At 34.0% G+C, this 26,029-nt stretch overlaps 1 protein-coding gene, 1 long non-coding RNA gene, 1 other non-coding gene and 1 pseudogene across 3 annotated transcripts; 1 reads left to right on the forward strand and 3 right to left on the reverse strand.

Annotated features, from left to right (window-relative positions):
• Positions 1-1,111: 1,111 nt before the first annotated feature.
• LOC107947471 (GDP-Man:Man(3)GlcNAc(2)-PP-Dol alpha-1,2-mannosyltransferase-like) lies at positions 1,112-1,694 on the forward strand. The gene is made up of 2 exons (XM_041107891.1): positions 1,112-1,157; positions 1,265-1,694. The coding sequence occupies exons 1-2, from the start codon at positions 1,133-1,135 to the stop codon at positions 1,609-1,611; spliced, it is 372 nt and encodes a 123-aa protein (XP_040963825.1). The 5' UTR covers positions 1,112-1,132; the 3' UTR covers positions 1,612-1,694.
• Positions 1,695-5,800: 4,106 nt separating this feature from the next.
• Positions 5,801-7,339, reverse strand: LOC107941992 (GDP-Man:Man(3)GlcNAc(2)-PP-Dol alpha-1,2-mannosyltransferase-like; annotated as a pseudogene).
• Positions 7,340-7,558: 219 nt separating this feature from the next.
• LOC121203283 (uncharacterized) lies at positions 7,559-8,765 on the reverse strand. The gene is made up of 3 exons (XR_005922061.1): positions 8,653-8,765; positions 8,263-8,364; positions 7,559-7,825 (listed from the first exon to the last, which is right to left on the reverse strand). It is a non-coding gene; the product is annotated as an uncharacterized lncRNA (long non-coding RNA).
• A 4,443-nt stretch (positions 8,766-13,208) lies between these two features.
• LOC121224808 (small nucleolar RNA R71) lies at positions 13,209-13,314 on the reverse strand. The gene has a single exon (XR_005922552.1). It is a non-coding gene; the product is annotated as a small nucleolar RNA R71 (small nucleolar RNA).
• Between the last annotated feature and the right edge of the window lie 12,715 nt (positions 13,315-26,029).

Here is a 26,029-nt window from a genome sequence, read left to right on the forward strand (position 1 = left end):
TACAATTTGAGTTCTTGCCTGAGGACAATCCTCAAGTTACGGAACCAGTCAAGGAAGTTTAAGCCATTCAACTTGTCCTTCATAAGGACAAATCGCAGTGATAATGAGTTTGTGTTATTTGACATAATAAATCTACAAGAGTGAAATATTTGCATGAGTAAATTTACCACGTTTATTATAATCATTAAAAGGACTTTATTAAATGATGCTCCCACTATTTTATTCAAAATTAATAACCCTCGTGTATTAATTTTAAAAAGTCCATTCTCTAAAGTTTTTCTAGCGAGTAAGGATTCATATTTTACCTCCTTTTAAGTCAGCTTTAGCTTTACTCTCAAGATTATGGTTGATTAGGTAAGCAACACTTGCTAATTACATCTTATGTAACTCCTTACTATCTAGTGGACAACTTTTGTTCCAATCATCTCATGATTACCCAAATGTCTTGCCTCTAGGTTTTTAATCCTATTAGAGTATCCTAGTTAAGTTATTAACCAATATTATAACCGACAAATATCACTTACTTATTCTTCGCGTTTGACCAAGATAGATACAAGTACTTCGCTTTAGCATAACCCACATTGTATCGATCGAGGCTTTAACGAAGGTAAATATTGGAAGGCTATCTTAACTTAATATTTTATTGAGGGTTTTAAATAATAATTATCTCACCATTAATAGTCAATTTGGCTTATTAATATTTTAATCAATCTCATCAATTTTAATAACATACATGCTAATATATCATCCATTGCATCACATACATGAAAAATATAAAGCAGTAAATAAAATCCAATGGTTATAGCCCATAAAACTAATCTTGGCGTGTTTCGGGTGGAGAATTGTGTACTCATATCTGTTATGTCGTTCATCGGGCAACATTTCCAATGGTAGATGTCTTGTTAATGAATTGTATAAATGTTTTATTTACTGCTTTATATTTTTCACCCGAAACACGCCAAGATTAGTTTTATGGGCTATAACCATTGGATTTTATTTACTGCTTTATATTTTCCATGTATGTGATGCAATGGATGATATATTAGCATGTATGTTATTAAAATTGATGAGATTGATTAAAATATTAATAAGCCAAATTGACTATTACTTTGGCAATAGTGTTGTAGAGTACATGGCTGCAGGAGCCATACCTATAGGTGAGCTAGCATGGCAACTGATATTATAATTTCTGATTCGAGCTACTTTTGTTTTCCATTTTAAAAATGTTTTTAAAATGATATTCATTTTGCTTGACCCCCCTCAGCTCATAATTCTGCTGGCCCGAAAATGGACATTGTTTTAGATGAAGATGGACAACAAACAGGATTTCTTGCTCAAAATGTAGAAGAATATGCAGATGCAGTCCTGAAAATCGTAAAGATGCCCGAGTCTGAAAGACTCAAGATACAACATCAAGGAGAAGAGCTAGCAGATTTTCGGAGCAAATATTTTACGATGATCTCAAAGCCGCAATCCGACCAATTATATGCAGTTCTTCCTAGTTATAGGATTGCATTAGAAGATCACACTGACATAGAAAACAATAGTTATACTTGTTCTTGTTTATTGGGGTTCTTCACCCTTTCGATCCAGTCATTAGAAAAAGCTTAGTTTAGATTTGTCAACAAAATAGATATACTCTTAATTTTGATTTGAAAACATACTTGAAGGAATTGAGGATCATGTTTGGTTCATTGGATTGCTCATTCAAATATTCAATTACTGCCCTATTTAATATTAATTATTTTAAATTATGCAAATTCATATAAGAAAATTTATTATAAAGAATTTTATGAAATCATATATTATTATTAAATTATATTTAATAATAATTATTTTAAATTGTACAAATTCATATAAGAAAATTTATTAGTAATAATTATTTTAAATTTTATTAAAGCATATATTTTAATTAAAATATATTTAATAATTATTATTTCAAATTATATTTTATAGTATCATATACTATGATTTTAGTAAATTCATATAAGAATATTGATTATTAAGAATTTTATTAAATCATATATTTTAATTAAAATATATTTAATAATTATTATTTCAAATTATATTTTATAGTATCATATATTATGATTTTAGTAAATTCATATAAGAATATTGATTATTAAGAATTTTATTAATTTATATATTTTAATTAAAATATATTTAATAATAATTATGTTAAATTATATTTTATAGTATCATATATTATGATTTTAGTAAATTCATATAAGAATATTGATTATTAAGAATTTTATTAATTTATATATTTTAATTAAAATATATTTAATAATAATTATGTTAAAATATGATTAAATTATTTATTATTGATATTAATAATCTTATTAAAATTTAATAACAATAACAATAATCATTTACCTAAACAAATTTCTGCTAAGGGTATTCTAGTCATTTTAGTTTTTTTCCCTTATTCTATTACACCTCCATTCCATTCAACCAAACACAAGAATACTATTACGCCTCTATTCCATTACATTCAACCAAAAAATTGAATTGCTATTACGCCTCTATTCCATTGCGTCTCTATTCCATTACGCCTCTATTCCATTACGCCTCTATTCCAATACAGCGAACCAAACGTGCTCTTATAGTCATGCAGTTCAGGACCAAAGAAAAAGGGTAAATACAAATCAACATTTTTTGCTCGGGTTTTGTATGAAGGTTCATCAAGAAATGTTTTTTTGGCTCAAATATGGTTACTAAGGATAAATATGTAACACCCCAAACCCAGCCCAAACGTTATGGCTGAATCTGACGTGTCACATCAAAGCGTCGATCAAAAACTGCGTTTGTCATTAAAGGTTCATTTCTATGTTTAAATCCTTTTGCTCAAGTTTAGAAAATCATCTCGTCAAAAACGTTTACTTGATGTCTGGCATTGATACTTTAGGTTATTCCAATCGCGGAAGCTACTAATGTTTGAAATGTAAAAACGTTTGTTTTTAAGTGTTTTGGAAAATAGTTGTTAATTTTGAAAATTCGTGTTTAGCAGTTTTAAATAAGGAAATCTAAAGCCCTTTTAGAAAAAAATTAATCCCTCAAAGGCCTTATAACAGAATTAAAACCCAAAATATAAAATTCAAATGAAAAGTCTACAGCAGAGCGCCAGCGGTCGTGTGGCCACCTCCGAGTCTCTCGCGGCTCCAAATCGCCTAAGGCTGGGGATTACCTGCACAGTTAGACAGAAGGGTGAGTTTGCAAAAAATCAGTGTGTAATCCCTTATAATACAAACAGTCAGATAAACGGTAAGTAGAAACAGACTGGACCTGAGCTCATTAACAGAACCAGGTGGACTGAAGACCATTACAAAATCAGTATCAGATGCTGATATGAAGATAGAAATCCAGCCCAATCCAACCAATACACCACCCGTACCAACCAACACACCATGTGGGGATAAAATCGACCCACCTAGCCAACAAACCAAGCTTAGCACCAGTTGCGGCACTAATTCAATAGAACAGCTCGGCACCATAGACAGAACGACTAAAAGTAATAAGTATCGCAACAACGCTGCCAGTTAACAGAATGGCTAAAAGCCATAAGTACAAAGGCAGTAAGCCTACGATGTTGGATTTCTTGATCACGTAATTTTTTGGGAGGATATTCATTTTGATCCGAGTAAAATTTCTGTCATTTTCAACTAGAAAGCTCCAAAAAATATTTCAGAAGTACGAAGGTTTCTGGGCTTGGCAAGTTATTATCGTTATTTCGTTAAAAAATTCTCTTTAGTTTCTTCATCGATAACCAAGTTGTTATAGAAAAATGTTGAGTTTATTTGGTTAAATAAATGTGAATAGAGTTTTGATAAGCTAAAAAACATGTTAATGGAAGCTCCAGTACTGACTCAGCCTAAATCCGGGAAAGAGTATGTTGTTTATAGTGATGTGTCACTCAACAGGCTGAGTTGTGTGTTAATGCAAGTCGGGAAAGTAATAGCATATGCTTCTCGCTAGTTAAAGCCACACGAGAGAAACTACTCGACACATGATCTAGAATTAGCCGCGATCATTTTTGCTTTGAACATTTGGTGACACTATTTATATGGTGACAAATGTCACATATATACCGATCATAAAAGCCAGAAATATTTTATGACTAAAAAGAACTGAACTTGAGACAACGATGGTGGCTTGAGTTATTGAAATATTATGATTTGGTAATTGACTATCACTCAGGAAAGGCTAACGTGGTTGCAGACGCACTTAGTCTAAAATCTTTGTTTGCGTTGAGAGCGTTGAATGCTCAATTGACTTTGAACGTCAATGGTTTTGTCTTAGCATAATTGAAAGTTAAACCGTTTTTTCTTCAGTGAATTCGAGAGTTGCAAAATGATAACCCGAAATTGGTAGCTACACGAGAACAAGCTCAAGGTGAATCATCTCCAGAATTTAATGTTAATGTTGATGGTAAATTGTATTTTCGCAAAAGATTATCTGTTCCTAATAATCTAGAGTTGAAATGTGACATTCTGTCTGAAGCTCAGAGTAGCATGCACTCTATTCATCCGGTTAGTATGAAAGTGTTTTGTGATTTGAAACAGATGTACTAGTGGTCAAGTATGAAACATTTTTGAATTTGTAGCTAAATGTATGATTAGTCAATAGGTGAAAGCCGAGCATCAGATACCATCTAGATTATTACAGCTTGTCATAATTCATGAATGGAAATGGGAATGAGTCATGATGGATTTTGTAGCTAGATTGCCTGTATCACCTAGAAAGAAAGACTCGATCTGGGTTATTATTGATAGATTGAAGAAATCGACTAATTTCATTCCGATCAGAACGAATTATTCGCTTAAAAGAATTAGCTGAGTTGCATGTGTCTGAGATCATTAGATTAAACGGAGTGCCAATATCTATTATTTCAAATCAAGACACGAGGTTCACATCTAGATTTGAGGTAAACTTTACTAGGCTCAGGCATTAAATTAAAATTTAGTACAACATTTCATCCGCAAACAATAATAGCTACCAATATAGATTTTGGAAGACATGTTACAATGTTGCATTCTTGAGTTTGAAGCTAGCTGGGAGAAATATCTGTCATTAGCTGAATTTGTTTATAATAATAGCTACCAATCCATTATTAAAATGATGCCATTTGAAGCTTCATATGGTAGAAAATGTAAAACGTCCTTGTACTAGTTTGAGTTGAGTGAATCCAAGTTAGCTGGAACTAATTTGATTTGTGAAACGTAAGATAAAGTTTGAGTTATTCATGATTGCTTGAAATTTGCATCAGATCGTCAGAAACCGTATGCAGATTTGAGAAGAAAATATATAGAAATTGTCATCGGCGATCGAGTGTTTACGAGAGTTTCACCGTGGAAGAAAGTGCTTCAGTTTGACAAAAAAGGAAATTTGAGTCTGAGATTTATTGGACCGTACAATGTAATTGAAAGAATCAATCATGTAGCTTACAGATTGGCTCTATCTCTTGAACTCAAAAAGAGTCACAATGTTTTCCATATTTTGATGCTGATTCAGTATAGATCAGATCCTTCACATGTAATTAATCCTAGTGAAATTGAATTACAATAAGATATGTCATATTCTGAAGAACCGGTGAGAATTTTAGCTCGCCAAGTAAAATAAATTTGAAACAAATGAGTAATGTTCGTAAAAGTTTTATGGTATCGACACAATATCAAGGAAGCTACTTGGGAGACTAAAGAATCAATGAGATTTTAATACCCGAATTTATTCTCAGGTAACAATTTCAAGGATGAAATTTCCTTAAGGTAGGAGAGTTATAACAGCCCGTTTGTCAGTGGTGTCAAAAACTGTAGTTTCGGGACCACAATTTTGATGTGTTAGTCCATTCTTGAGCAAGAAATCCTGTTTGTTGTCCATCTTCATCTAAAACAATGTCCATTTTCGGGCCAGCAGAATTATGAGCTGAGGGGGGTCAAGCAAAGTGAATATCATTTTAAAAACATTTTTAAAATGGAAAACAAAAGTAGCTCGAATCAGATATTATAATATCAATTGCCATGATAGCTCACCTATAGGTATGGCTCCTACAGCCATGTACTCTACAACACTAATGCCAAAGTGCTCGTCTATCATTGAGTGGATTCCAGCAACAACCCGCCCAAAAGACTTACCAAGTCCCTGCATAGTGTATGAAACCGATCAAACAAAGAGTTAAAACATATATATTGCAGTAACGCAAATGCAGACAAACTTGATTATCTGCTGATCATCAATTTTTGGACGATTTTCATTTAGCGAGAGGATCCAACTAAACTTATACGTAATTGTTCTTACCTATACATCACGTTTTTTTATGGAATTCCACATCGTCTTGAATGTTCAATTGCACTACTTTGTCTTTCAAATTCTGGAGTCTTTCCTCTTCTGATTTATTTCGGCAACTACCTACAAACTGTAACTTAGGTCTTCGAGAGTGTTCATCTAGTTTTTTTATGGAAACAGAAAATGCCTCAAGTTGAAGACTATGTGCCTGAGTCAAAAAAATCAAACTGTAAAGAGTTTCTAGAACTAATCAAGGTTCCAAAACTGAAACACCGAAACCATTAAAAATTTAGCTTGAAGGTCTATGTAAGTATGTGCACCTTCTCGGGACGAAATTGTGCAACAAATATGATTCTTGGAGTTTCCACCGACCTTTCCAAAGGAAGTGCCTGTTTCAGATGTAAACTGGTAAGAAATCACAGATGAATGGCACTAAAAAATATAAAATGCACTATGATTGGTGATGAATAACGAGAAACAGAACCTGAAGTCCTGAAGTATCACAAGGTGGATAAACTCACTTAATGCACTTAGGAATACCCCAAAGCTTCTCGATATGAGACTGAGTCCATGAAAAGTTGACCATTACAAGATGTGCACAAGATCCCACCATTACAAAATGTGTTTGGAAGGACTTGTTAAATAGACTTGTTGTATATACTTGTTGCATAAATTGTGAGACAAAAATGTATGAACAAATCCAAGAACAATAACAGCAAATGCTTATGCAATTCAATATCAAATCTTTCTAGATTTAATGTTTGGATTTTAAGAAGTTAAGGGGGGAATCCCTTTCTTGGACTGGATAATATTTTGTGCAAATGCAACAACAACAACAACTGCTTAACAAAGCTGAAGTGAGAAGCAGCTCAAACATTAAAACTAAACAGTTGAGCAAATTCAAAACTAATTGCATAATAGATTTAATGACTGTCATTTGCTTTAAGATTGAAATTTTGAAACTTGAAAAATGAAATGACTAAAAATGTTCTTGTCGGATAACATGGACTAAATCTACAACTTTTAAGCATAATAAAGGGCTAATAGTAGAATTTAACCAAACATATTTAATTGCTGTTAAGACTACAATTTCAAAATTCGAAAAAGTACATGTACTAAATCCACAACTTAAGCAAAGTACAAAGTCTAATAGTTGAATTTGGCCAAACAACACATATACTAGTAGATCAAAATGAACTAAAAGTTTAAAAGAATGAGAGATGAAGCAAACATCCTATGGCTTGCATACAACACAAATGCCAGAATCAAAGCAAACTTAGCCACTACTCAAACATATGTTGAAATTGAGCAGCCTAACTCACTCTCTTATTTATCTATAAGAAGATGGAAGATGCTTATGTTTGCTACAACACTACTACTCAATGCATATATGGATTCGGGGAATATAACTTTTCAAGGACTTGGAAAAGCAAATCACACCTAAGCCAAGTCTACATAAAAAAGAATGTAAAAAGGATGGGGGAAAGGTACCAGCAGCCTCCAGTTGTTTCTGAAGTTCTTGGCCTACAGCATCATTTTCAGCCTAGACAACAGGGGTAAAATGAAAATGAAAATAGAAAATTCCAACAACTAATTTAAAACGAACAACATTATTGAACAAACTATATTACTTGAAGTTCAGCGATCCTTCTAAGTTGAGCAAACCACCATCACAATTTACATGTGAAAACTAGAATAACAGTTAGCTTCCATCAAGATACAGTATTACCAATTAAAAAAATATCGTCCATATCAATAAATTCATCAAATGGCTTCTAAGTGACATACAGATTAGACGTTCCTTCTACCATTTCCATCAGCAGCACTAGAAAAAGCAATTCTATCTAGCTTTTCCCAAATAACTAAAACTAAAGAATTGAAAGGGCAAGGGAAGGGATTGTAAAATGGATTTCAATTCAATGTGACATGAAAAGTAAACATTGGTTCTAAATAATTATAATGATAGGTTAAGGAATGTACTTCCATTGTAGTGGTGAACTCCAACTTTGCACAACATGGCATAATACTCGATCTCCAACTTCCTAAGAGGAGGGCAGTTGTTGGCAATAATAATCAACTTACCTACAACACACAACAAAATAAGTATACATGTCTTCCAATGCTCAATCAACATTATATTAGCAACACAAAGGGAAAAATCGATTTTCAAACGGAATCTGTTTAAACACTATCTCCCAAAATGGAGTTCATTCACTTTTAGTTTACTATTCAAAACAAGAAATCAAACCCATCATTTTTCATATAACGAAACAAACTACAAGTGACAGAGATGTTCAAAACAAGAACCAGATTGCTCGACATTTCAATATGGAGAGGAATAAGTTCAATTTTAAAGAAACAATGGAATACCTTTGGAGCTTCTGAGAGATTTGAGAACAATTTTGTAACCCAAAGTGTATTTCCCACTTTTCATAACGAGAGCCAATCTGTTGTTAATGCTCTCATGGGTCTTCTTCTGCATCAAAATACTATCATCAACAACATAAAAATGAATTAGCATGTTTTCAGAAAATTTAGGTTAAATATTCAAAAAAAAAGAAGAAGAGAAAACGAGTAAAAGGGTCTTTACGGTCTTTTTGGCGGCAACCATTATCGTCGGATGACAGGAGATCTTCGGCGAGAAGGGAACTGGAGGTTTAGTTCACTGGCAGCTTCTGTTGATGTTGGGAGGGAGAGGGTGGGGTGGGGTGGAGAATCGATTTCGACTTGGGAGGGTAAAAGGAAGACCGATTAGGCAATCTTTGATTTTGGAACGTAATAGCAAATCGGCGCTGAAGCAAAGAAAAGTCGAATCCGTACGCAACGTAATAGGCCTGTATTAGGGCAAAGCAGCGAACCAAACATGGTATTCAGTGGGGCCACGGATTAGGGGTGTAATGGCTAATCCATTACACCTACCCAAACATGGTGTAAATGTCTGGCCATATGTATTCAGGGTTAAGTAGACACATCAAGGTAGATTTTTGTAAAAAAAGAGTGAAATAGGAAGAAATAGGGTGATATAGTGGTTAGCCAATATGCAGAAAACAAAAAAAAATTGAAAAAAAAATCAAAATGAGTAGAAAAAATCCTTGAAAAGTAAAAGCATTTGTGAGTGAGATGTATTGAAAAAGAAAAAAAATTATGACGAAGTCACAAAAGTAGAAAAACTCGTTCATTAGTGCACAAAAACTCGTGAGCTAGTCGTAGTTGCTATATTATGCTATGACTTCCTATGTGGAGAAATAAGGAAGGTGAGAGAAGGATAAATAAGGCAGTTAGTGGGTAAGGGTCACTAAAGGGGAAGAATAGGGAACAATACGGTGTGCGAAACTATTTTTATGCTTGAAACTATTTTGATGCTTCCTATTCTTGAATTTCATACCTATCCTAAGCCTCAAAATGTTACAAGTCAAGAAGCCCTATGTGATTTAGGTAGACTTATTCATGAATTAACATCATATTAAATAATTGCATTTACGATCGTTTGTATTCTGCCAGGATAATCGAATGAACTGTATAATTTATTGATGGATCTATACATTTGAAAACCTTAATGCTTGTATACTTTGTAATATATTGAACTTAGGTGTTTGATGTCAATGGTAAGTTAGTTATATATCCTGTCAAGGTTATGTATAAATAAGAAATGCCTAGTTGTGTACTCTAAAACTAATGTTTGTACTATACTTTCTCAAAGGTCATCTTTTAAACTTGTTTTTGTTTGTTTTGTTTGAGGACAAGTAATAACTTAAGTGTGGGGGTTTGATCTGCCATAATATGGTGTAGCAGATTAAACTAGTTTTCGCACTTGAGGAGCTTGAATACAATCACTTTTATTATGTTTTAGTTGAGTTTTTATAGTTTAGTTTACATTCAATAAAAAATTGTATTTTCAGTATTTTATTAACTTTAGAGGCCGAATGAGACCTAAAGGTAATCTGATGTATTTAGTGAGTGTACAGGAGACCATACAAGGGCATAGGAACTTAATACTAATAGATATGTTGCAACACGGGAAATTCGAGATCACAATATAGGGAGTAGAATGCAAGAATTGCCATACTGCCTTTGGTGTCGCAACACAGTCATGGGATGTCATGACACACCCCTGAAGCTAGCCTAAACCTGAGCATACTACCTTCAATGTCGTGACACAGACACTAAGGTGTCGTAACATTGCCCTTATACAAAAAATACTTACTAGCCAGGGGCATTTTGGTCTGCACAATCAAAAGTTAAACATGAGAGCGTTAGTTGACCTAAGGCTGAGGATGACGACAACCCTAACTCTATAAATAGGGTCTTAAACCACTTAATCAAGACAAATTTCAAAATTTTAAGTTTTCTCTGTACTTTTAGCTTTTAGTTTTTCCTTTTTTTAGGTTTTAGGTATAATTTAGTTCTTGTTATTCATGTTATTCGGAGAAGCTGACTTGTATATTCGAACCAAATGTTGTAGATTTTGAGCTGATATCAATCAATACAATTCAAGATTCTCTAAACCTTACTCTTGATTTATTATTTATGCATATATTATTTGTCAAGTTTATTGTGTTTTTGAGATCCATGAGGAACTAATCCTCTTATGGAGGATTAGCGAGTTGAGGTGTGATTAATTGATTACTATGTAGGGTTTTCGTAATGGATTAACTATTTGGGGGAGAAAGAACTTAAACCCTAGGATTGACGACCTTGGGAAGTCATTTTGGTGGGAATTAACCCAAAATTGGTATGACCATTGATCTGTCGAAATTCGACGTAGCAGATTAAACAAGTTTTCACACTTAAGGAGCCTAAATAAAATATTTTCATTACATTTTAGTTAAGTTTCTTTAGTTTTACTTACATTCAATAAAATGTGCAAGTTGAGTCTTTTATTGACCCTAAGGGCTGAATGAGGCCTAAGGGAGAGTTAACATACTTTGTGAGTGTGTAGGAGACCATCAGAAGGCATTTTAGGACGATACTAGATGCTATGTCGTAACACGAAGGGATTGATGTCACAACATAGGGAATAGAATGAAGAAAACTTAAGTCTTCCTTCGATGTCGTGACACAGACTGAGGCTGTCACGACATACCCTTGAAGATGGCTATAGAGAAGCATACTTGTTGTTATGTCGCGATAGAGGTCTTTATATGTCGCGACATCGACTCTGAGACAGAAATTAAACATGAAGAAGAGACATTTTGGCTCGCACAATCGAACTTAAAGCTCAAGAACGTCAGATAACCTAGGGTTAAGGACGATGGCCACATGAAGGCTATAAATATTGTCATTTGGCACATGCTAAAGACACCTTTGCATTAACCTAGTTTTTTCTTTTATATTTAGTTTTGTTTTCTTTCTTAGGTTTCTATATTTTAGTTTATTTATTTGGTGTTTTCTTTCAAGATATTTGAATCGTGGAATCATTCAACTCTATGGATTTAATTTAATATTAACACAATCAGGCTCTTTCATTTAATCTATCATCTCGATTTCATTAGCATGCTTTCTTTTTTCATCGATTATATGTTGTTTATGAACACCATGAGGAACTAATCTATCTATGGGGGATTAGCGAGTGGAGGTATGATTTGTTAACTGTTTTGTAGGGTTAATCAATGGATCAGCTATTTGGGAAAGGGAGAACGTGAAACAAACCCTAGGCTTGACAACCCCGAGAAGTCATCAAGGTGGGAATTAACCCAAAATTGGTATTGCCCATTCGTGAAAACCTTAACCCCAAACCAGTATAGACTGTAAGGTCAAAAGATAAGTAGTTATTGTTGAATCGTTATGTTAGTGGAAGATCGAAAGATCTTGCTAGGGTAGCAACTATTTGATTGACGAGAAGCCCGAAGTGACTGTTGATGGCAATTATTGAAGCGAGCTAAACACCCATAATCAAATTTGATTTATTCTTCCATTTTAATCTCTTGAATTTATCTTTTTATGTTGTTTTATTTTTATCATTATAAAAACCCAAAACATCCTTTATTTTATATTCTTCATACTATAACTGAATCTAAAGTACTAATTAGATCTTTTAGTGCTTAGGTTAGAATTCATCTAGCACTCGCTTCCCTTGGGTTCAATCCTCAGAGTACTCACTCACTCTGTTGTAAAACTATATTAAAATTAGACCCGTATACTTGCGGATACCACCTCTTAATTCTATATTTTATTGTAGTACTCACACTCTGGACGTTCGTACATTCGGAGGCGGTCAAGTTGGTTGTGCTGTTGCCCAGGGGGCAACGTCACTAGGTTAATTTTAATTTTCTCACTTAATTAGAATAATTAGAAAATTTTAAGGTTATAGATATGATTTTATTTTGTTTTGTTTATTGTTACTAATCTTTTCTTTCTGGGCTTAGTGTATGACTCGCAATAGGGGCACACCTATTGTAGCAGCCATATATCTAGAGACAATAATCTGAAAAAATTGCTGACAACAACAACAATGGATGTGAGATCCACCACCACTAGTTGTGGGTAACGTATCATGTGGAAATCCACTATTTAATGATGCTAACAATAACGCCGTAGAAAACCTACCAGCACCATAGGTTCCTGCATACATACATAAGGCTCAAGAAAAAAGACTTTTAAGGGATTATGCCTTACCAAGTCTAAGCATGGTTCAAGAAAGTATAGCAAATGCCGACAATTACAGCTAATAATTTCAAACAATTTGCAGTTTAAGGGCATTATGATAAAGGATCCTAATCAACATTTAAAATAGTTCCTTCAAATCTGTGACACTTTTAAGTATAATTGGGTCACTGGCGGTGCTATTTGTCTTCAGTTGTTTCCCTTCTCCTTGATTGATAATGCTTTTTCTTGGTTAGACTCGCAGGCACCAGGGTTTATCAGGACATGGGATGAACTCGCTGGAAAATTCTTACAGAAGTTTTTCCCAATCATAAAATAAGTGCAATTAAGAAGAAAGATTGTTATCTTTAGACAGATGGAGGGAGAAAGTTTTTATGAGGCACGGGATCGGTTCAAAATGTTGATTCAAAAAAACCCACACCACGGATTTCCTGAGTGGATGCAACTACATGTGTTTTATATTGGGTTGAATGCAAATGCATGATCTAGATTAGACAGAGCAGCAGCAGGAGCCTTTATGAATAGAATGTATGAGGATGCGTACGAGATCATTGAGAATATGGCACTAAACTCCAGCCAGTGGCCAATTGAACGATTCACGTATGGTCAAAAACCTGGTACGGTAAAATGTATCCAAGAGGATGATAAGTATCAACAGTTACTGGATAGAGTCAATCATATTGAATTGGCTTCTACACTGTCTATGCATTGGGGAGACAAACCGCTCTTCCACAATATCAACAACTCGGCTGAGGATGTAAATTACGTTAAAAACAGGGGTGGAAACCCTTATTCAAATACATATAATCTCGACTAGAGAGATCACTTGAATCTGAGATGGGGGAAACCAAAGAGCAGGTAATAATTTAAATCAAGTTAAAAACATCAATTACCAACCTTCTTATTTGCAGAAACCCCAGGATAGGGTCAACCCTAATTACCACACTACATATGGTCAATAGCTAGACAAAATTGAGGGAGAAATGCAGTACATGAGAATTGATGTCAAACAGGTGCAGTCTGAATGCACCAAATCAATAAGAACATTGAATAAACTCGAGGATCAAATGAATCAATTGATGAGCATGATGGGTGACATCAAAAGACAAATTGGCACAGGTATTCCCAATAACACGGAAGATAATCCATAGAGTGAAAGTAATGAGCATGTGAAAGCAATTGTACTCCAATCGTGCAAAGTACTAAGTAGCCTAGAAACCACTACTCGAGAAACAATAGTGAAGAATAATGACGATCCTTAAGAGGTATCCCTAGAAGAAGGAAATGAGCCAGAGGCAAAGAAGGTAATTACACCGGCAGCAGAGACAGAGAATGAAGTAATTAAAGATTCTATTGGTGCAAAAATCCTATTCCCTTCGAGACTAGAAGAAAAGCAAAGGCAGGATAAGGATAAATTTGTAAGTTCTCTAAACTTGTTTTAAACATTGAATGTTAACCTACCTTTAATTGTGTTAATTGAAAAGTCCCAAAATACGCCAAGTTTTTAAAGAAGATGATGGTTAGGCATAAGGAAATTAAGGTAGGAGAGCAAGTTACTTTTAATGCTTCTTGTAGCATGATTATTTCAAGACAAATACCTTGAAAATTGAAATACTCGGGGAGTTTAACTATTCTTATAGAGATAGGAAGTGTTCATTTTAATAGAGCTCTAAATCTAGGAGCTACTATTAATTTAATGTCTCTATCGATTTTTGAAAAACTCGGGTTAGGGGATCTGAAAACTACTCAAATAACATTATAGTTGGTTGACAGGTCTTCGGTACGTCTAAAAAGAGTATTGGAAGATGTGTTAGTCAAAGTGCGAAGTTTTATTATCCCCTCAAATTTTGTGGTACTTAATTTTGAAGAAGTCGTGAGATATCAATCTTATTTGGAAGGCCCTTTTAGCCACTTCAAGATCCACTATTATTTAGAAAAGAATGAATTAACTATGAAAATTAATGGTAAGACTAAAACCTTTTAATGTGGCCATCAATCAAGCGATGAAGATAAGTGGAAGTTGGAAGTTTTTAGCCAAAACAGAATTAGTATCGTGACATTGCCCGAGGGAGTTGCAACATAGCAGACAGTTTCCTTCAGACCTTCGAATTACAGGGTGTGTCACAACAACCAACCTCGATGTCGCGATAAAGGTAGTCTACCAAGGATGTCGTGACACGGAACCCTTATGTCGCGACATCACTGCAATTTTTGTAGGGTTGACCCGACGCAGTCGCGGAACCTTACAGAATAACCTTTATTTAACTTGATTTTTAACCCTTTAAAACCTCATTTTCTAACCTAAAACCATACTTACTTCTAATTAAAACACCTCTTAATCCCTAATTCCCCAAATTCTCTCAAATCTTTCAAAACCTCCCCAAATTCTCTCAAATCTTTCAAAACCTCTTAAACCCTAAACCCTCAATTTCTTACACATTCTATTATTTTTCACAAACTCTTCAACCATATTTGGGGCAACAAGGAACAGAAACATCATGGGAAAGCAAGGAATTCAAATGAACTTTTATTATATATTAAAGGTTAAGAGTTCTTAAATTCAACTTTTTACTATTCCATTGAATTGTTTGCTTAGTATTGTTTTAGGATTGAAATATCACGTCTTCTAGAAAAGTGAGAAGAACCAATGAATTCGAACCATCAACAAATCCAAACCCCTTAATTTTGCAAACTCAGATACTGGGAAATATTTTACAGATAAGGAAAACCCTTTATCCAAGAGAGGGGATTCGATCTGTTAATGGTTGTGTGTAAGGAAATTTGACCCTTAATTAGATATCATAGGTGGGAACAGTTTTGGACAATCCCAAAAGAGAATGTCGTGGTTCCAATTGTTCAAGAGTTTTATGCGTCTTTATGGGACCATGAATCTAGAAATACTGAAGGCCATATGTGGGATATGGTACTTGTGCGGGGGAAAGAAGTGCGAGTAACCCCTTGGATCATTTGCGATTTTTATAATGCTCTATATTATGAGAATGATTTCATTGATGAAACTGATCTAGAATACTTCAGAGATATAGATTTGGATAGTATAAACTTCTTGACTAAAGGTAGTGGTGAATGGAAATATCATACATGTATTAATATCCCAGTATCCATTCATCAAGCGGTCATGTTTCCTGAGGCTAAAATGTGGACCCAATTTGTATGCACAAAAATCATACTTGCTTTAAATGTTTCTAATGTTAATACTTTTAGAGAAGTGTTACTCTATGCTATTTTGCAGAAAAAGCAAGTATGCATCGGTAAATGGATTCATCAGAACATGAGGAGATGCATTGGTAGTCAGAAGGTGGGACTCTTCTTTCCCCACCTAGTGATGGCATTATGCAGAATGGTGGGTGTACCTTTGACATCCACTGAGTAGTCGCTAAAAGCGTCCTAAAGTATTATTAGCAGCACTTTATTCTAACAGTACCTAGAATTATGAGCTAAACAAATGAGAGATTGAAACAAGCAACAACAGGAACTGACGACTACACAGACTCCATCACAAAGGTTGACACGAGCTCAACAAGATGTCAGTGAATGTAGTCATCCAAAGCTTGGATGGATGGTACAGTGGATGCAAGAGTTGGGACCAATATTCCTAGAATTTTCTAGGAAAAATAACATCTGGGTCCCAATTATACACCTGACATGTTTGGGCCGATAAATGAGTAACAAGTAGAAGAGGCGCATGAAAGTGAGGAGGAAGGAGAAGACGAGGAGAATGATGGGAGTGATGAGATGGATGAGGAGGACGATTGATATATTTTAATTTTATAAAGACTTGTATTGATTATTGGATGATTTTAATTTAGACTTTGTAAGAATAGGAATAATAAATAGATTTTTTCATTTTGTTGCACTTTGTTAAATTTTCTATGTAGGAACCCAACACGAAGGAGACATAAACAATTTGAGCTAACACGAGCAAAGGAGGAAGCACCCACCATTAGCAATTGGAGCGACCAAGATTAATTGGGTAACTTCCTTCCTTACCTATTTATGGGCTATACATTGAAGGCAATGTATCAACTAAAGTGTGGGGGTAACATAGAAAATTTGTTTCAGATTTTACATTTTCTTTGATTTTTCTTGTCTTTTGTGTGCTTGAACTTGTAGAAATACAAGTGATTGGTTAGGAGCATGTACATATGTTGCTTGTGTTCATGAATAAATTTGGCATGATGATAGGTGATTTTAAACTTTTGATTATTAGGCTACTAAGTTCTATATGTTACACTATAAGTAGGTATTAAGCAATCAACTGTACCAAGTGATATAGAAATACAAGGAAATGAGAATGCTAGTACTAATGATTGTATTTGTTTGGTTGATTAAATTTGTACATGTTAAGATATTTAGGGATGATCTAAGGCATTGTTTGGAACACATCCAGAGCCAAAAAGCTGTCCTAATTATATTTCACCTTTAGTACCAATTTTTGAGCCTATTGGCACTTCTTGGTGAACCACATTACAAGCCCCGAGCCTGAAAATGCCAATTTGTATTTGCCTTTGTCCTGTGGTCCTGCACTGTATGATTATAGACGTCTAGCCATACGTATTGAGGGTTAAGTAGATATATCATGGCGGAATTTATAAGAATAGAGTGAAAAATGAAAGATTAGTGTGATATGGGAATTATAGGTTAGCCTGAAAAGTGCAAAACAAGAAGAAAATTCCAAAAAGAAAATCCATACGAGTAGAAAAAGTACCTGGAAAGCAAAAAAGCATTCTTGAGTGGGAAAAATTGAAAAAGATAGTGATAAAGTCACCAAAAATAGAAAAAACTCGTTCATTAGTGCACCAAAACTCGTAGGCTAGTCGTAGTTACTATGTCATGCTATGATTTCTTATGTGGAGAGATAAGGAAGGTTAGAGAAGGAGAAATAAGGCGGTGAGCAGGTAAGGGTCACTAAAGGGGAAGAGTAAGGATCAATACGGTATGCCAAACTATTTTCGTGTTTGTAACCCTTTTAATGCTTACTATTTTTGAATTTTATACCTGTCATAAGCTTTAGAATGATACAAGCCAAATATTCTTGTGACCTAAATATCCTTATACATGAACAGACATCATACTAGACATGTGCATAAATGAATATTTGTGTCCTGCTTGGATATTCAAAGTACTTGTATGATTTGTTGATGGATTCCTATAGGAGATACCTTTAATACTTGTATATTTTGTAAAATATTAAACTTATATGTTTGAAGTCAATGGTGTTAAGTCAACTAGTCATCATGTTGAAGTTGTTAGTAAGCATGAAATGCCTAAGTCATATGCTCCGAAGCCAATACTTGTATCATATTTGCTCATGGGTCATCATGTTCATTTTTCATCTTTGTTTATGTTGCTTGAGGACAAGCAATGACTTAAGTGTGGCGAGTTTGATTTGCCAAAATTTAGTGTAGTAGATTAAACTAGTTTCCACACTTAAGGAGTTTGAATACAAAATTTTCACTACATTTTAGTTAAGTTTCTTTAGTTTTACTTAAATTCAATAAAATGTGAAAATTAAGTCTTTTATTGACCCTAAAGGCTTGATGGGGCCTAAGGGAGAGCTAACTTACTTTGTGAGCATGCATGAGACCATCAGAAGACATTTTAGGAAGACACTGGATGCTATGACGTAACACAGGGGGACTGATGTCACAACATAGAAACAGAATGAAGAAGACTCAAGTCTACCTTTGATGTCGTGACACAGACTGAGGGTGTCGCGACATACCCCCGAAGATTGTTACAGAGGAGCATACTAGTTGCTATGCCATGACATAAGTCCTGGTGTGTCGCGACATCAGCTCTGAGACGGAAATTAAACACGAAGCAGGGACGTTTTGGTCTGTAGAATCAAGCTTAAAGCTCGGGAACTTCAACTAAACTAGGGTTAAAGACGATGGCCACATGAAGGCTATAAATAGGCTGCTTTGGCACATGTTAAAGACACCTTTGAATTAACCTAGTTTCTTCCTTTATATTTAGTTTCGTTTTCTTTCTTAGGGTTCTATATTTAGTTTATTTCTTTACTGTTTTCTTTCAAGAGATCTGAATTGTGGAATCATTCAACTCTGTGGATTTATGCTTAATATCAATACAATCAGGCTCTTTCATTTACTCTATCGTCTTGATTTAATTAGCATGCTCTCTTTACATCGATTATATATTGTTTATTAATGTCATGAAGAACTAATCCTTCTATAGGGAATTAATGAGTGGAAATATGATTTGTTAACTGTTTTGTAGGGTTACTCAATAGATCAGTTGTTTAGGACAGGGAGAACGTGAAACAAACCCTAGGCCTAACAACCCCGAAAATTTATTATGGTGGGAATTAACCCAAAATTATTATTTCCCATCCGTGAACACCTTAACCCCAAACCAGTTGGGACTATCTGGTCAGAAGATAAGTAGTTCTTGCTAACTTGTTATGTTAGGAGAAGATCGGAAGATCTTGCTAGGGTAGTGACTAGTTGATTGGCAAGGAACCCAAAGTGATAGTTGATGGAGATTAGCAAAACAAGCTAATCACCTATAATCAGATTTAATTTATTCTTCCTTTTTAATCTCTTGAGTTTTTTCTTTTTATGTTTTTATATTTTCATCATTATAAAACCCCAAAAAATCCTTTATTTTATATTCTTCGTATTATAACGGAATCTAAAGTACTAATTAGATATTTTAGTGCTTAGGTTAGAATTGATCTAGCGCTCACTTCCCTTAGGTACGATCCTCGGAGTACTCACCCACTCCGTTGTAAAACTATATTACAACTAGACTCGTATACTTGCTGATACCATCCCGTAATTATATAATTTATTGTAGTATTCACTCTCTAGACATTAGTACATCCGGAGGCGGTCACCTATCCGTGAACTCCTTAGCCGCAAACCAGTTTGGAATGTGAGGTCTAGAGATTTGAAGTTCTTGTCAACTCATTAGTTTAGTGGAAGATCATGATATCCTTCTAGGTTAATGACTAGTTGATTCATTAGTAACCAAAAATAGGAATTATTTATGACCACCAAAGCGAACTAATCATCCATAGCAAGATTTCATAAAGTTTATAAATTAGTTTTCTGAAACTCTTTTTATTTATGTTATATTTCTTTCTTTCTTTATAAAACCCCCAAAACTTCTATTTATATTTTATCGTAATACGATTTATTTAAAGTACTAATTAGATTGGGTACGATTTCTGGAATACTCACCTATTCTGTTGTAACTATATTTCAACCTGACCCGTATACTTGTGGACACTGCTTCAATTCCATATATCTTAGTTGCAATACTTATACTCTAAACGTTGGCACGTCCGGAGGCGGACAGCTATCAACACTCAAAATTTGTTCCAACTTTGACTGAGCGTTCATCACCTTCAAGGTCGTTAATGAATTCCTACTCAATGCATCAGCTACTACATTTGCTTTTCTTGGATGGTAATAAATAATACAATCATAATCCTTCAATAAATTCTTTCAATCAAAACTCCCATTTACTGAACTTGGCATACAACTATCTTTCTATCAAAATCTACAACACAATCCTCAAGTGTCTATTATGCTCTGTTTCATTTCTCGAGTACACCAAAATATCATCAATAAAGACCATAATAAATTTATCCAAGTAAGGTTGAAAATTCTAGTTCATTAAAACAATAAAAAGTGTTGGCACGTTGGTTAACCCAAATTGCATAACTAAATATTCATAAGAGCCATACCTAACCCATTTTTGTCTTCAAATTAGGGTTACAGAGTATTACAAAACAAATTAGAACATTCAACTTCAAAATAGAAACAATTATGAAAATTTAATATTAACATTTAAAAACTTAATTTAATTATAGAAAAAATACATTTACAGGCCTTAAATCGAGCTTACGGGGCCTTAAAAATAGCTTGGGAACATTCAAGGATCAAATTGGAACAAAATAGAAAATTTTAGAACAACTTAAAAATTTTGGAAGTAGGGATCATACAACCATGTGACATAGCCCAAACCGTGTGGAAATTTGAAGTTTGGACACATGGACACACGGTCGTGTCCCAGCCCATGTGTCCACCCGTGTGGGTATTCGAAATAGGGTCACATAGCCGTGTGTGCATTTGATGTTTGGTCACATGACCATGTTGTAGGACGTGTCTCAGACCGTGTTACATACTGACTTGAAAAACATGACCGTGTGAGGTGATCGTGTGTGGCACACTGTTGTGTAACATCCCGTGTCCTAGGCCGTGTGCTTCATAAGTTTCCCTTAAAACAAGCCAAATCAAGCACCAAATCTTGCACACCAAGACACACCATACCCGGCTTATTTCACATGGTTTTTAACACATTCAAGGATACTAGAAACATGTCAAAATTATTCATCCTAAGTCTAACCAATATGCCATCAAAAGGCACCACAAATCATACACCAAAATCTATCAAACCAACAACTCAAGTTCTTTCATTAAGCACAAACAAGCATACCAAACCCATTTCAAACATATGTATATATCATTCATCCATGATTTGCCTATAGAGATAAGCATGCGTAAGTGTTCAACAACACAACTATTTACACCACTATTTACAAACTTTCAAGTAAGAACATTAAAGCATACTTTAGCTTGGCATAACTCAAAACATACCAACTGGCCACATTTTCATCAAACCCAATTACATCAAGCAATATACATGCCATCTATACCATTAGTCAAAATAACCAAAAACTACCAAAACGGTCGACGGATAATGTGATAGAGCTCCGACAAGATTCCAACCGGTCGAGCTTTCTAATGATCTACAAGACAGAGAAAACAACTATGTAAGCAACTAATGCTTAGTAAGCTCGTATAAAGGAAACTTAAACTTACCGAACATAAAGCGATAAATCATTGAACATTGCTCATTAGACCATATGGATATTTTACTTTCCTATCCACAACACTTCACATAGTTAGTAGATATACTTAAAAATATATCAACCTATGAAAAACAGAACATCCCATGAAATGAATTTCAATATACAAACAATTCGTCACACATTCAATTAGTTCCCTTTTCAATCCAATTTCACATACTGTACTTTCCATTTCATAAGCTCATTAACATAAACCAATGCATACATATACCTTTCCATTTTATACCTTAATTACCCGTTGAACCAAATAGAATTACATCGGATACTCGGGAAATGCTCACACATAAAGTGTTCCTTTACATGTAATTGTAGCCATATCCATAATGCTCACACAAGTTATGAAATGGGCCTGCTCACACGAGCTGTGGGTGGGTATGTTAGCTACACGATGTTGCTCACACAAGCTGTGGAGAATTCACAACAAATGCAGGACCTCAGGCATAGGTAGACATCCAGGACGAGCACCGAAATCGTATAGTCCCTGATGACATGTCATTTGTATCCTAAGTATTCACAAGGTTCAAGCAGGACTACTAAACCATCCAATATCCAAACATCATATTATTATCAATTTAAATTATACCTAGCTTAACATTAATTAACATACAATCAAAACAACAATTAATAAGTTTAATACTCATACAAACTTACCTCGACTAACACAGTTGTAAAAGTAAAGCTGATGACTAATCTGACACCTTAGCTTTTCCTCGATTCAAGTTTGGTTAATTCGTTTCTTGATCTAAATAATAATTTCATTCAATTAAACAATTCAAATTGCTTAAAATATCTAATTCAAACATATAATCCATTTTAATGTAAATTTACAAAATTACCCCTAACATTTTAACTTTTGTGCATTTTAGTCCATAGACCCAAAACTCACAATTTAACCATAATCAATGAAATATCATGATAGCCAATTGTTCCTAAGGTCCAATATGACCCCTACCTTCCATTATTTTACAATATCATCAATGAATTTTACTAATTTCTCAAATAAGTCCTTAAACACAAAATCATTAAAAATCACTTAACAAAATAAGTTTATTCCTCAACCAAGCTTTATATTCTATCAACCAAATTCGAAACACATTCATACTCAATCATGGAAAGTCCCTAAACTTTTAATATTTTTATAAATTGACCCTCGGGTTAGCTAGATTAAGCTAAAACGAGCTCAAAAACATAAAAATCACTAAAAATAGACATAAAAAAATACCATGTACAAGGATTGAGCTTGGCCGAAAGTTCTCCCTTCAACAATGCTGAATTCAGAAATGGGAGAAGAAAGATGACAAAAAATGGCATAATGGTTTTTTTTATTATGATTTATGCTTATTAATTATCTAATTACAAAATTTTCCTTTAATAACAAATAAAATTGCACTAAAACCTACCCATAAGCATCCACTAACATAAAATATAGTATTATTACTCTCTAAGTCCATTAATTTAAGATTCCATAGCCATTTGATCCATTAAACTAATAAAAATAAACTTTTTCACCTTTTTCAATTTAGTCCTTTTTACTTAAATAACTATTTAAACCTTAAAATTTCTTAACAAATATTTAATACAACCCTAATATAACCCTATAAACATAAAATAAATAATAAAATACTGACTCAATTGTCAGAATCGTGGTCCCAAAACAACTGTTTCCAGCACCACTGAAAAAGAGTTGTTACAATCTCCCCCACAAAGGAATTTTTTGTCCTCGAAATTCTTACTTGTAACACCTATACCTAGCCCAATCATCGAGCTCGAGTAACAGGACGCTACATCAAACATCGAACTCATACATATTCACACAGTCTCAAATACATGCAACCATCACCACTTTCAAATATTTAGAGCAGTAATGAGTTTTAAACACCTTAGACAACATTTAAAAACATTAGATAAAATTATAAAGAACTCACGGAGGTGTCAATACACCATCACAGGTATCTGTATTTTGGAAGATAAGTGTCGACATTAGTAAGAAAATCGATACCAAACTAGCATTCTGTCAAATTTTTAACGAAAGCATTTTATCGATACATGAGCAAAGATATCGATATTTTCACCCCGAGTATATATAATCATGATTAGGTATCGATACCAAATTAAGCTACTGATGTCACAAATATACAATTCAATTCTGAGGTATCGATACTTATGTCCCGACTATCAATACCTCTGCACAGATTCGCAAAATCACAACAAAATAGAGTATTAAACATGCTCAACATATCTCTATTCTAACATGCATTAATCATCATAGTATCAAGCATCAAATTTACCCAAAAAATAGACCAACGCAACATCTTTACCTTGTCGATCCAAATCATGGTAATAACAATTAAAAATAGTAAAAATTACCAAGAAAGAATTCTAGAAGTTCACAATCATACTAAACCAACAAGAACATAATAATAACTAGCTAGAGTTCTAACCACGTTGCCTTTATTTCCACATTTCAATGAATAATAGTATCACCTACTTAAATACCAAATTCTAACTTGGATTACTTCCTTGGAATCGCACCACTCACACCGTAAACGCTAAATATCTACAATGGTTAGAAAGAGTGGGTGAGCTTAAACAAGCTCAATGAATTTCAGAATAACTACCAATTATACACAACATCAAAGGTTAAACAAGAGCACACTACAACACATTCACAACCATATTCTAACCAAGTTAAAATAACATATTCACGCTTCATTAAATCATGAAACTAGCATATACTCTCACATCCAATTACACTCAACTCGTATATATATAATTCATCCAGACAAAACAATGTATTCATGCTTTAATGACCCACAAGTCTAGCTTATATGCTCATATGCATTTACACATAACATTTTCAAGTATTAATCAATTAATGATAATTTGGAAACTTGGAAATGTGAAAAATAAATGTGGGCTTTATCACCAAACATTGGATACATGGATCTCCATCACACCAATGACTCAAAGAGTCTAACATATCCCATAAGTGTAGCATAACGCTAAACACACTCTAACAAACCAACATATCCCGGTGAATGGAGCTTGGCTCAACATTCCCGTAGGCCTCAAAGCCCAAATCACAAAACACAAGGGTGAGTACTCACAATCCTATGGCATTCCAACTATATCCAACAGTTTCACGAGATCACAAACCCAAAGTTTTCGTAAACACAAACATTTAATTATTGTTCTTATGCACTTAATCTTTGTTCATAAACATTAATTTACATCACAATTTGTACACATAACACACTTATCAGATTAACATTTAATTTAAATTTAAGTGTCACAACTATGCTATTGAGCCATCACATGTCCTTTCACATATGAATGCATTAAAAATTAAACTATCACATACCACATACAAATATTCATTTAACATCAGCATCACATTCCACAATTCAACACATATGTACTTAACCTCTTCTGCACACTTTCACTGCACATTTATATTGCTAACACAGCATCATCACTGCCATTCGACATGTTTAATATGCCCACAATTAACACATTCACAAGAGCTATCACAATATATATCACATGTCACATTATCACAACTTAATACTCAATCCACTTCACACAATCACATACTTTGCAACTTAAACAAGGGGTATAAGAAAGCTTACAATCAAAATATAGGATAGGGGTTTAGGCTATTCCTAGGTTCCCGATTAACACTATGAATTTTGTCTACAAGCAGCGATTCCAAAGACTCACTGTTCGCGCTTTCACATAGCCATCGAATGCCTGAACTAGCTTTTCCTTTCCTTTTGCCTTCCTCTTCAAAGGCTCCAACAGTTCAAAATATTCACCAAAATTAACCGTACAATGAACATAATTAATTTACAGCTATAGACACACCCAAACAATTAAAACCGCAGGTCTAAGGTTTCTTCCTCTTGAAACTGGAATTTTTTACTTGTAAATTCGAAACTCAAATATCTTAATTCCTACTTATTCCCAATGCTTAATATTGATTCCAATCATCTAATTATCTATCTAAGAATGATTCTTAACCCTCAAACTACACAAAACTATACAGATTCATGGTTTTAAATTTTGACATACAATGGTCATTTTTCACGAAAACTTCTAATCAGATCAAAAAAAGTTGAAAAACACTTTGAAACATCAATTTCATTCAAAATCTTAAGTTTCACCAATAACTCCCCATATTTTGGCATTTACACAAAACCTTTGATTCAATAGATAAAAACTTGATTT

Source organism: Gossypium hirsutum, chromosome D12 (assembly GCF_007990345.1).
Source record: "Gossypium hirsutum isolate 1008001.06 chromosome D12, Gossypium_hirsutum_v2.1, whole genome shotgun sequence".
NCBI lineage: Eukaryota > Viridiplantae > Streptophyta > Magnoliopsida > Malvales > Malvaceae > Gossypium > Gossypium hirsutum.

What these genes read in the sequence shown, in the direction of transcription:
- LOC107947471 (XM_041107891.1), top strand. Translation starts at nt 1,133, where the DNA reads ATGGCTGCAGGAGCCATACCTATAG. An exon ending in TGCAGGAGCCATACCTATAG is followed by an intron (nt 1,158 to 1,264) that starts GTGAGCTAGCAT and finishes GACCCCCCTCAG; the next exon opens with CTCATAATTCTGCTGGCCCG.